The following is a 13,209-nucleotide window of genomic DNA, read 5'->3' as shown; positions in this document are numbered from 1 at the left end:
TCTAAAATATAAAATATGAACATTATACAATAAGGATTTAAAAAATTTTGTATATGTAATATTAATAATGTAAGTTAAGTTTTTGAGTTGTAAGACATACATAGTATTTAAGAAGTAACATAAATGAAGATGAAAAAAATTACAATGATATTTATATATATAAATGCATGATAATAATATTAATAATTCGTACATGTTTTTAAAATAATAATGATTATTCAACATAACTAGGAATTTATTACATTTTTTTTTTTTTTACATGGTAAATAGTATGATGTGGTAGATTACTTCTAGTGATTATGTTCAGAGTTGATTCAACTTCTTAGATTTTTTATTGCATATGACTGTGTAGATGGATTTGAAACGCTTCAATTTGTGTATTGGATAATTTTTTGATGTTTGAGTATAGTGTTTTTTTTTTTTTGGTTTTATGATTGATTGGCTGACTATGCTTTGTGAACTGTGCCTTTGATTTAAAATCCATCGTTATTGATTTTGTTCTTCTTGTCTTGCGTCCTATACTACTTATCCTCAATAAATATCTAAACCGTATTGGTTTAATAATTCTTAAGTTGAACCGGTTGGTTCCGTTTGGTAGGTAGTATGTTAGTTGTTTATTTTGTTTTTGTTCAGTTTGAGTGCATGGTCAAAATTTACACCTTCTATCTTCAGACAGGTACCAAAAAATATATTATAAGTAGGTACTTGGTTATTTTTTATATATAACATTTATAAGTATTTTTTTATGAATCGTTATAACCTTTTTAATAAATTAAAATTTAATAAATAAAATACTTTATACTATAGTATTGTTAACTCTATGTTGCATAACTTTATTTAAAAATTAAATAATCTTTTAACAAATCAGATGATAAAGCAAATTGATTAATGGCTAAATTATAGTCAATAGATATATTTTTTTCACAACTTAGTATCATAAGGCTCTCTCATCTGTGTTGTTCAGTTGGTGAATGTAATCTTGTTTTGATTAATTTACCTTTGAACAAAAATAAAAATAAGGATTTATTATAAAATGTATATTAGTTAATATTAAGAAAAATAATTAAATTGCTATTACTTTGGAAAAGGCTCGTTCTGCAGAGACAGAAGTTGCTGAAATGGTAAGTAATGCCTTATAGGCTATGTATAAGTTCGGAAATGCATGTCTGATTCCAAAATTTGATATAATTTGAAACAATTAATCAGTTGTTAATGTTTGTTCAAAATGTGTACAATTATTTTCTGTTGAACTTAATTCTGTTTCAGTGCTGTTATAACTATGATGTCCAATAGATTGTTTTTAATCTGATGTAATTTATTGGTCACATGTCCATCTAATAAACCTTGTAGTGAACATAATATAATATATAAGTTTATTTAGTAAACATAGAATATTTTATTTTTAAATTAATAGGATCTATATTTGGTAGCAATTTTCCTATATCTTCAAATGTATCTTCAGGTGATTCAGAAACATTATTCGAATAAAATAAAATTTGCTACGGTGATAATAAACTTAGATCTTTAGCATTTCTTTGGCTTCACAAAATCTAGTGGCAAAGGCGTTTATTAATGTGTCCGAGTTAGCCAAAGAAAACCTTGTATATAAAAGACGTGTAAAAATTGTATATTTTGCTGTTACCAAATTTTAAGTAAGTATAATTTGCATGCTACAGTATATACAGAATTGTTTTTAGCATAAAAGTTTTTGTTAACGTTATCCATAATTTAAGTTCAATATGAAAAAAACATTTTCGAAATTAAAATATATTTTGAACAGATAAAGAAGTAATTTAAGTCGAGAATGTGTGGAAGAATTTGTTATATATCGTGTGAAAAAGATATATTATATTCTTTAAATTGAATATGTTGCGCAAGCAGTAACTTAATGAAAAAATTACTATTTGGATAAATAAATTAATAATTAATATATTTTAACACATAATATAGTATATAGAAACTTTGTAGTTAACTATGTTTTTTCTTTTGTTTACAATTAGTAATTAGTAAATAGTTACAATAAGTATTGCATTATTAATACATTTGAAAATAAAAAATAACTTAAACTACGAGTATGTACTATTATAATATGCAATTTTTATTTAATAATTATTATAGAAATTTATGTTTATATCTATGTATAATAATTAGTAGACATTTAATATTTTATTTTAAATGAAGGGTTGACAGTTCCATATCGTTTAACTAAAATTTTAAGTTTTAATTAATCAATTTATGTTCAATTTAGGAATGAAAATGGAGATTTGGTATCCTCCAGACCCATTTTCTCTATTGTACTCGTAATATAAATGTAATATAATTTCACTTTGGTAGGGCCGGTAGAATTGTTCAGCCCTGGCTGGATTTGAAGATCCAGTCCATCCTTAGTTGACATCTTTTTAATATTATACTGTATTATTGTGAGACTATTTTACTAATAATACCTTTATACTTAATATGATAAATATAATTAACATTTCCTTATTAGAGTTTACAGCGTTACTGAAGAAAAAAAAGAAACTTCAGGAAATTATTTACAAATACACATAACTAATATTTATGCAATTTTAACTGAAGGGGAGGAAAGACATTTTAGGCTGCCATAACGATGTCCAATTAAGCTCTTGGGAAGAGGGAGAATCACAGTTTCACACGAAAACAGACATAAAAGGTATTCTGAAATAAAGCGATTTTTACCGATTTCATGTAGCATACTGTATTTTCATCAAGAATTGCAGCGTTGGATTATCAAATGCGGGATATTTTGTATTATACACTGATATGTAATAGTCGTGCTTACCTCGACATCACCACACATGTTGCGCCGGTTATTTATTCGTCCATAGGTTACTATCATAACTTGGCGTTTTCATAATAACGATTAGTGATAAACCGTTTGTAAATGATAATACTATCAATTAGGTGTTGTCGTCGACAGCAACACGCTTTGCATGCCGATAACCCTTGTAACGGTCGCAGTTGTTTTTGTTTTACGAATATTTTTTTAGTTTTCATGTCCCCGATTTATCATAGCTATAGTTGACGCAACCGGCGATTTTTTTACTAAATATTATTGCCGTCGAATATATCGCTCTGTATCAACAGTCAAGTGTCAACATCAACCGAGTGCAGCAGAAACCAACGTAAGTGCAACACAATGTTATTTTTATCTTTTATTTTAATTTTTCGCCTATTTTGATCATATCGAAATAAAAATTAGTATATCATACTAATATTTGTCAGGTATTATCCACATATGGATGTTGCGAGCATAACCGATAATGACCTGCATAGGCGGTACTAGACTCTCTTAGCAGGGGGGGGGCAGGAAATACTTTAAGTAAAATATTGACACTATTTTTTCCAAATCTTTAGACCGGCAATACTATATAAATAATGTTAGATAACTAGTTTAACTTATATTTAATTATTATAAATAGTAGGTAACATAAATTTTAAAACTTTAAAATAAATAATTTTATTATTTACATTATCATACATTTTTAAACCTCCATACGTCGTTCAACTGACCTCAATGTTTTAAATGTATCTATAACTTCATCTAAATTTACATTTTTAGCTTGTGCTTGTTCTATAAACATAGTTAAAAGATTGTCTAAAAGTTCTTGTAACATGGTACTTCTGAGTTTAGTTTTCACTGTACTTAGTTTTGAAAATGATTTTTGACATGAACATGTTATCACAGGAATAACCATAAATTGGTTTAAGGCTTTAAATATATTACAAAATATAACTTCTCTATTAGTGTCACACATAGTTAACCAATGTATACTCTTTTCACATTTTACCTTGTTGATGCAATAAGATCATTTTTTATGTAATTACTACAATATAGATAATTCTTAGGTCCTGTTTCAAAATTTTTTTTTAAAATGTCGACTAAAAAATTATTTAAAAATATTACCTATAGTATTCACTAAAGTAGTTTTACCTAATTAATTATTAGATTCATTAAAAATTCTAGACTTAATAGTTTTCCAAAAATTATCCAAATAAGATTATTTTGTAAAATGAATAATACAATTATAAATTACTACATTTATATTATTTTATCTTATAAAATTTTTAAATAATAACTGACCACAACTTACCTGTGATGGTTCTTATATGAAAAAGTCATAAAAAATTTTAATTTTTTTACTTTGGTTTGTGTTCATAATTTGTTCTATCCAAAAAACTCAAGAATACTAAATAAAATACACACTTCACATCAAAATATAAAGTCATACAAAAAGTTTGTGATACAGATAATAATCTGTATCTGTGTTAAGTAATAATATTAGTTCATGATTTGTCAATTGATAAAAATAAATTATGATAATATTGAAAATGTTGGCGCAAATCAAGGTTTATAAATAATTATATTATTATTAGAGCGCGGATTTATATGCATTAAAAACCAACAAAATATACGCTAAAAAAATCCTAAATATGCATAAATATGCATGAAAAATAAAAAAAAATTAGCAAAATTAAATCTTATATCATATCTTATATTATTATTTTATCTTATTATACGTATTTTATTTCCTCGATTATTGATCTAAGGTTATATTTGAGAAAACCGTTTATACCTACAAATATACTTATTAATCTATTTTGTTATTAATGGAAATTATAAAAATATAATATTTTTTTTCTTTTATTATAATACTATATATTTCAAAAATTTCTAAAAAAAACAATAAACATCGAAATATGCACTAAAATATGAAATATGCTATTAAAATTGTAAAATAAGCCCTTATAGAAAAATGTCCAAATAATCATGTAATGTGAGGAGTTACCAACCAATATTTTAAATATATAGGTTGAGAAAGAACTCGCAAGGGGGGCACCCCCCTCAATAGTAGCACCTATGATGACCTATGGGACATTTGTAAATTTGTAATTCGTAACATGTAGACAATTTCCAATGTATACTGTAAGCTTCTAATTTTATTCTAAGTCTTGTCAACAGGACTGGTTTTTGTGATTTTTTATACATACACAAAACTTAATTTTGCTGCCCTTATAATTTAATCATTATTTTTCCAAATAAATAAGAAAAAGAGGTTGTTTTTAATTTGAATAAAAGTGTATATGATATATTCAAAACAAAGTATTTAATAAATTTACTTGTTTATTTTTCATTATTATCAATATACATATAAATTTTTTATATTTTATATTATAACCAAAAGAATATGTAATATTGTACTAAATAGATATATTAAAATATAATATTTTTTCAGTTTAATTAAGTTTAAAAATTTATTTTTCTTGCTTTTAGAGATAGAAAACCTTTGATGAGCTCATCAATGTCCAATTTGTCAATGATTTGTTATTTACTTAAAATAGTATACTATACTTAAAAATTTTGTCAATTTTATTAAACAGTTTAACAAAATTGTTGAAAGTAACTGATTTTTTTTATATTTTTTTATTTGGAAAAGCCTCTTACTTCTTAAGTTGCATTTACTGGTAGGTTAGACAAATTTTTTACTTCACATAAAAATTATGAAATATTTTTATTAACTCATTTTTACTTAGATATATGTATATCTTAAAATCACTTATTGGTCACTTAATTCCTTTTAAAATACTGCTCGTACATGTGATAATTTCTTCACAAAGTTCAATGGCATAGAAGTCAGAACTTAATAAAGTAATTTGATGTTGATGTTAATTTGTAATTTTGTAGCATTTCATTTATTATTAATTATGATTGACATGAATGGATCTCCTAAGAGTAACTGTATGTTGAGTATTTCCATTTATGTCATTAATCTATTTTAATATCCATATAGTTTTTTAGTTAATGCACCTTTATAAATTTAAAATTAAGGTAAGATAATGTAAAAATAGAATATATGAAGGATTATATAATAAAAATAATTTTGCATCTTTTATCTTTTATTTTTTAAATATTGGTGAACAATAGTATCAGAGTGTTTTTTTAATTTTTTAAAAATATCAAACTGTGGATTTACTAATTTATTTTAGTTATTAAACTGTAAAGTAAATATATATATATATATACATTATTGAAAAAGTAATATGATTTATTTATTTAGCAGAAAAAAATAAGTAAAATTGTATTTTTTCTTGTTTATTTTTTACTTAGCAGGAATAAATTGTTATATTAATTCATTAAACTATAGAAACATTCTATATTTTCTAGACAATTTAAATGATTTTCTTAAATTTATAAATATTCTTTTTATATGTATGAAAATAAACATTGTAAGGATAAAAAGAAAAGGAAGACCAAAAAATAGATGGTCGGATATGATTGAGAATGATATTGGCCGTTGGTGTGTGCATAGAGTATGTAGAAAATTAAGACTAGTGGAGGTTTGGGTCGAAGGTGACCAGCCTCAAATTGTTGGGAGAAAGGCGAAGAAGAAGAAGATTCTTTATATATAAAGTACTTATGTCTATAATATATATATATATATTATTGTTCACATAATTTAATTTTAGTACGTTGAAATTATGATCATATTATTCATCAAATTACTACACTAATTCAAAGATAACAGCTTGAGTTGTGATGTATCTATTACTTATCAGAAATATATAAACATAGGATAAAAATAACATTTTAATAGTAGCTTGAATTTTTTTTTTTATTTAAAAAAAAAATTTGTTTTAGAATGCCTCCGATAACTCGAAATCAGTTGAAAAAATGCAGTCATAAGACAGAGCCTTATTCCAAAGAGAATCGTCCATCAGATAAAAGAAATGCTTTATCAGATCTTGTTATAGATAATGTAAGTTTTATTAATTTACTTTCATTATTTACTATTATTACTATATGTATGCATAAATATTCGAAGTATGTATTAAAAAAATTATTATTGTTTTTTTTAATAAAAAATAATATATTATGAATAATCCAGTGTATGATGATACATAAGATATTTTTTTTCATACTAATTATTTTAAGTAATATAGTGATTAACCTACTTATTGGCACTTAAAATATTACTATTGAGAAACTATAAAAAAATAGTATTTTGGAGAATAAGTAGTGTTTAAAAAAAATAAGCATCTAGTTAATTACGTAAATGGTATTAAATGCTACTATGTCCCTATGTGTTAATATGTGAGAAATATCAATTATTTGAAGTGTCAAATAAAAAGAGCGCGAATTTCATTGACATCGAAAATTATAAAATTTTCTCATATTGCTTTTATAAATATTCAGTAAATATTTTGAATCATCAATACAGTCAATGTGTATAGAATAATAACCAATATTATATAATCATAATTTGTAAATTCAAAGTAAGTACCCAATTTCATAAATAAATATAAAAGTGTCATAATCTGACATTTATAAAAAATTTTTGTGATTTCCAGTTATGATTAATTTTTTTCTACCATTAAATCTTTTTAAAAATCTTGTATTCAATTTTCAATCATAAAGTATAATAATTGAAAGTTTTATGAATTTTTATTTACAAAAAAGGTGTTGCTATGATGGATTTTTAAACTTAAAACAAATTTTACATTGTTTTTATGGAAACTATTTTGATTAAAATATTGAATCAGTTTATATTTCTAAAAATGGTAAAGTAAAACCAAATTACTCAACAAGAAGGACGGTTTAAGTTTTAATATATGAAAAAAAAAAGTCATTTAAGATTTGGGAAAATCAAAATTTTCCATTACCTATTAATTGCACAAATGCCAATATTACAAAATTAGTTCGATTGAGAAAACCGGCTTGGCATTAATTTTATCATTATTTTGTAGTTTTGTGTTAGTTGTAAAAAATTATTAAGAAATCATTTGAAGTATATTGTAAAGATATAAAATATTCACTGAATGTTTATATCACTGTTCACTTTACTACGTATGGCATTTTTAAGTTTTTTCATAAGATATTTATATGAAATTGAAAATGTCATGTATTTCTCAAAAATGTGGATAAAACAATTTTGGTTTGAAAAAAGTAAAAAAATGTCAGTTTGTTAAATTGTACATATGGTTTTTGTATGCAAATAATATTTGTTATATAATTGCTTTGATCACTAGAAAAATAGCCAATTATTTTTCCATCTCTACCAAATTTTTGGTCAAGTACATTTTTCTGATATCCAGTATCCTGAATGTATTTTCATGCTAGTATTTAGCTATAGGTAAAGTGAAATGTTTCTTGGTGACACAGTCATAACTAAAAATAATTTGTTTTTGAAGTAAATACCATACATGTAAACATTGTTCTATCATACTTGTACAAGATCTGATTACGATCAGGTCATTTATGCTTCCCTACTTGATGCTTTTTTAATTTTTGTAAATGAACATCAACATTTAATGCTACCTTATTATGAAATTTGCTTTAGTAATATATCAACAATGTTAAGAATTATAAACTGATCCTCTCAAATTTTTTTTACATAGAATCGGGTTTTTTTTTTTTGAGAATGTAAAAATTGGTCTAAAAGATCAATAGATCAATAGCTTTTACCCTTGTTTCATTTGACCTAAAAGTTTTGTTGGATTTTTTATTTTTTTTTTTATATTGGTACGAATTTGATTATAAAATGTTCCTTTTTTTTAAGCTTTTACGGGCTATTTAGGCTCTTTGCTTTTAAAACTGATTCATCCCATACTTCTTGTGCGTAAGCCACATCTAAGTTTCCATTCCAATTGGGTTTTAACTTCTCCAGGTCTTTCTTAACAATATCAAGCCATCTTTTTCTTGGTATTCATAAAATATTCATTAAATATTAACTGTATGATTTAAAATTGAAATATTGTTTTAGGTTGTGAAAGAAACTGTGGTCTCTATAGATAAAGAAGAAGTTATAAAATCATCTAATGAAAATGTTTTCATAAAAGATAAAATATTACCAACAGAGAATATAAGTGAGATTCCTAAACTAAAAAATGAATTTCCTAAACCCATTATTGCTAGTTTAACGGAGAAAAAATTAATTACAAATGAGTAAGTATAACTTTAAAATTTTTATTCATAATGTTGATGTTTATTACATCTAATTAAAATGTATTATTTTCATTTAGACCTGCACGATTATCTTTAACCGATTCCAGTGTTAGTACTAATACATCATACCAAACAGCAAATAATGAATCAGTCAATTCCAAATATTCTGCTTCTTCTGAAGAGTTATATACAACAGTTAGTTCTCGAAGTTCAATACCTTTTGAAATTAACCAGTCGGAATTGTATCAATCAGCTGTGCAAGAAGTGTATGTAAATTCTTGGATTGTAATTTCTCATTATGTCATCATATATATATAAATGTTGATATTTCTTTTTTTTTAATCAGTACTTGTAATGAAGACGAAATATTTGAGACCGATCAAGCTCATTGGAATAATTTCATGTACGTAGGTTGTTATGCAAGAGAAATTTTTAAATATCTCAGACAAAGAGAAGTAAGTTTTATAATAAAAACTATTTTAACACTGATCTATAATTAATATACGCATTGCATTTTTTAGGATCAGTTTAATGTTACTGATTACATTAATAATCAAAATGAATTGACCCCCAGACATCGAGCAATTGTGGTGAATTGGTTAGTTCATTTGCAAGAAATGTATGGATTAAATCATGAAGTGTTGTATATGGCAGTCAAGATTATTGATTTATATTTATCAAAAAATGAAATTTCTAAAGATAAATTTCAACTTTTGGCCTCAGGGGCCATATTAATAGCCAGTAAAATCGATGCAAGTTTAAATTAATCTATTTTAATTTGGCTTGTGTAAATTGAAAATAATATAATTTTATCCTATTAAATTTGTATTAATTTTTTAGGAGAGAGAGCCTGGATTTCCATATGATCTAGTTAAACAATGCAAGTTTATTTATACAGAAGATGAACTGTTTGTTACTGAAAGAGAATTAGCCAAAGCTTTAAATTATGACATAAATGTTCCTTTGTCATATGTATTCTTAAGAAGATTTGCACGTGTAATTATATTTTTTATTATCAATCGATATCAACATACTAAATTCAATTTAACTTTTAGTGTATGATGTGTCAAATGTTTCTGTTAACATTAGCAAGATATATATTAGAATGTAGTCTATTGGATTATACATTTGTAACTTTAAAAGATTCATTAAAAGCTGCAGCAGCTTTGTATTTGGCATTCAAAATGTGTTTTAAAACAATCAATGCTAAAGATTTAAAAAAATTTACAGGTATTTATTGTTACTTACCAAGAATTTGATGACTAGGGAATGGATTTTTATTTGAATAAATATTTTTATGAAGTTTTAATAAACAAGAGTAATTGACATTTGTGTATGTTTCATTTCAGTTTGAATGAACTGATACCAATTTTATTTTAAATATTTTTAAATATTTTTAAATATTTTACAAATAAATAAATAATAATTAAATATTTTACTAATAAATATACGTAATCTATATTATTGTAGAGTTACCTTTTTTATTTTAATATTTTACGATGGATAAAAATATATGATTAAGTCTGTACAATATCTTATTTAGGAAGTAGTTATAAATTTCAAAAAACTTGCAAAACAATTTAGCACTTATTTCCGTTATTTTTTAATTTTTATTTGATATTATTTCAAAATTAGAATTTCTAAAATGGCATTGTCTGAGAGTCTAGAAATAGTAGATAATGCCATTAAGCAATTAGAACGTATTCCTGGAGAAATTGGAGTTTTAACAAACTCTAAATTACAAAACAAACTGGGAAAAACTCCAGGATTGAAGGTTGAAAAGTCGATAAAGAAATACTATTAAACAATACTCTAAAAAACAATTTAGAAATAGAGTACAGTCCAAAAGAATTAACATGTAAGAAATATGCACCTATCATTTCCGTTGATGTGAAGAAGTCATTTAAAAGTTATAAGGCAATACTAAGAACGATTTACTGTAAATTAAAATTTGAAAATCTCAAATTATATGCCATTTCTAATTGTTTTTCCCATGAAAAATATTTGGATGATTCATAATAAACATTTTTATTTTTGTATTATATATTATTTATAAATTATAATGAATTATATCTTTTTTTCAATTTTAATATTTCAATATTATAAATAAATATTTATGAAGTAATAAATAAATATATATTTAAATATTTTTAGTTGTTTACTAAATTTAAATCTGTTCCCTAGTGATAATATAAGCAAATTTTTTTTACAAAACTGTTACTTATTTTTCATATTTATGTGTTGATTTACTTTGTTATACATAATTGTTCTGTTTAAGGCTATGATGTAAAAGAAATTGAAAGTACGGTTATTGCATTGAACAACATGTTACATACTCAGTGTCCAGACTTGTCTGCTGTCAAACAAAAATATTTGCACGAGTAATTATTATTTAAACTATATAAATAAAATAAAGTAAAATATTATAATATATTTATTGTTTCAGGACTTTTTACCAAGTTGCTAGTAAGTCTTTACTAAGCAACTCTAAATTAACTTTTGACTGAGTCACAAACAGATATCTTCAACATGATACTAAGGGAAACCCGTTTTGGTTTTGGTATTATGTAATGTATTAAAATAATCTTAGTCCTATTTTTTGTTTTTACCTTTCTTTTGTGTAAGATTTTTTCAAATAGTAAATTTCTCAATATTACACTTATGTGAAACATGCATTTTGAAATATTCATTTATAATATTATTGTAGTTAACAACTTAAGTACTGGCATGGGCATAGAACCCATTGCTAATATTATTGTTGATGTTTATAGTTTACCATTTCTCAAATGTTAAAATGTAATTGGGCATGTTCATCATTATTATATATTTACATTTTTTTATTGGGTATTACTATTTATAATCAAATTATGCAGTTGAACTGTTTAACCATACATATTCTAATTTTATCATATTGATAATCTTTTTTTATCTTTAGTTGTAAGAAATTACGAGAATGCTTAATGTTTCTATTTTTTATTGTCCTTGTGTTATAAATTAGTCAATTCAATTGTACAAAACATTATTTATTAGTATGTTACAAATAGCATTTAAGTTTTTAATTCTGTAGTTAACTTGTGTTATTTTTATATTTTGGGTATTATCTAATCTAATTATAATTTAAGTATAGATATGTTGTATAATTCAATGAAAATAAATATGTTAAAATAACTGTATTGTTAAACAGTGACTTTTTGTCGTTTGTTGTAATAAAAACTTGGACGTTATTATGTTTAAATGTTTTTATTGTAACGTTTTAAAATGTATTGTTCTATCTTTAAATTGGTGTCTAGTTTAAGTTAAAATATAGCATTGCATTTTTTATGCAATTTAACTGAATATCCATCAATATTTGTATAGTTGATGTTTGATGTATAAGTTATTACGCCTTGCGAGGCATTTTTTCAATAAGTTAATAATAATAAAAATTTTAAACCTGAAAGTGACCTAAAAAAAAAAAATGTAATCAAATATTTCAAACATAATCAATATACAGTGGAGCATTAATTATCCGCACGTCAATTATTCACACTACAAGATTGTGTGTACAAATTCATTTTTAGTTTAATTTAATTTAGTTAGTGTATTTTAACGTGTATATATATATATATACAAATTTACAACCCTATATATATATATATATATATATATATATATAGGGTTGTAAATTTGAAATATTTCATAATTGAAAATTTCACGCTTTATAAAATATTTCAATGAAATATTGAAAAATATTTTTTTTTTATGTTTGAGATAGTGACTGTAAAATGTCATTTTATCAGTTGATATTGTATGATAGTGTTTCCCAACTTCTTTTAGCCGCGGAACCTTTGCAGGAGCTTGAACGTTTTGTGGAACCCCAATATTTTTTCTATAATTTTTAATACAAGCAAATATTAGGTACACTTAAATGAGTGGGTTATCGGACACTTCCGGCACAAGAGTGTCATTAATTAAGATGTATATTTACCTAATAGCTTATTATTATGATTTTATATTCTATACTGTTAAATTATTTGCTTAACTATGCAAAGAAGCTAATTTTTATTTTTTATTAAATTAGATTTATTTAATTACATTATGTTTATTATCTTTTACACACACACACACATATATATATATATATATATTTATTTATTTATTTTATTTATTATTTATATGTATATAAACACAATTCAATATTGTACTCTGATATTTAATTATAATTTTTATCTTTTTTTAACAACATTTCCAGATGCTGGTATAATATT

At 24.0% G+C, this 13,209-nt stretch overlaps 1 protein-coding gene and 1 long non-coding RNA gene across 3 annotated transcripts; one reads left to right on the top strand and one right to left on the bottom strand.

Annotated features, from left to right (window-relative positions):
- Window positions 1–395: 395 nt before the first annotated feature.
- LOC112689014 lies at window positions 396–2,794 on the bottom strand. The gene is made up of 3 exons (XR_003149097.1): window positions 2,698–2,794; window positions 1,079–1,343; window positions 396–997 (listed from the first exon to the last, which is right to left on the bottom strand). It is a non-coding gene; the product is annotated as an uncharacterized LOC112689014 (long non-coding RNA).
- Window positions 2,795–2,903: 109 nt separating this feature from the next.
- LOC112689013 (G2/mitotic-specific cyclin-B3) lies at window positions 2,904–12,000 on the top strand. 2 transcript variants are annotated; one of them, XM_025562507.1, is made up of 10 exons: window positions 2,904–3,143; window positions 6,659–6,776; window positions 8,781–8,962; window positions 9,070–9,228; window positions 9,309–9,417; window positions 9,484–9,714; window positions 9,803–9,958; window positions 10,018–10,192; window positions 11,241–11,343; window positions 11,409–12,000. In XM_025562507.1, the coding sequence occupies exons 2-10, from the start codon at window positions 6,660–6,662 to the stop codon at window positions 11,467–11,469; spliced, it is 1,293 nt and encodes a 430-aa protein (XP_025418292.1). In that variant the 5' UTR covers window positions 2,904–3,143; window position 6,659; the 3' UTR covers window positions 11,470–12,000. The 2 variants fall into 2 exon arrangements, with proteins under 2 accessions (XP_025418292.1, XP_025418291.1); XM_025562506.1 differs by having other exon boundaries at window positions 2,905–3,143; window positions 9,040–9,228; window positions 11,409–11,995.
- Window positions 12,001–13,209: the final 1,209 nt, after the last annotated feature.

This window comes from Sipha flava, unplaced genomic scaffold (genome assembly GCF_003268045.1).
Source record: "Sipha flava isolate LNK unplaced genomic scaffold, YSA_version1 41_pilon_pilon, whole genome shotgun sequence".
In the NCBI taxonomy this organism is placed as follows: Eukaryota; Metazoa; Arthropoda; class Insecta; order Hemiptera; family Aphididae; genus Sipha; species Sipha flava.
The sequence above is the reverse complement of the archived record's forward strand: the minus strand, read 5'-3'. Positions and strand labels throughout refer to the sequence as shown.

Bases quoted from the DNA above. Each gene is read 5' to 3' on its own strand.
- LOC112689013 (XM_025562506.1), top strand. From the start codon at position 6,660: ATGCCTCCGATAACTCGAAATCAGTTGAAAAAATGCAGTCATAAGACA. The intron at 10,193-11,240 runs GTATTTATTGTT...GTTCTGTTTAAG, and splicing joins AGATTTAAAAAAATTTACAG to GCTATGATGTAAAAGAAATT. The intron at 11,344-11,408 runs GTAATTATTATT...TTATTGTTTCAG, and splicing joins AAACAAAAATATTTGCACGA to GACTTTTTACCAAGTTGCTA.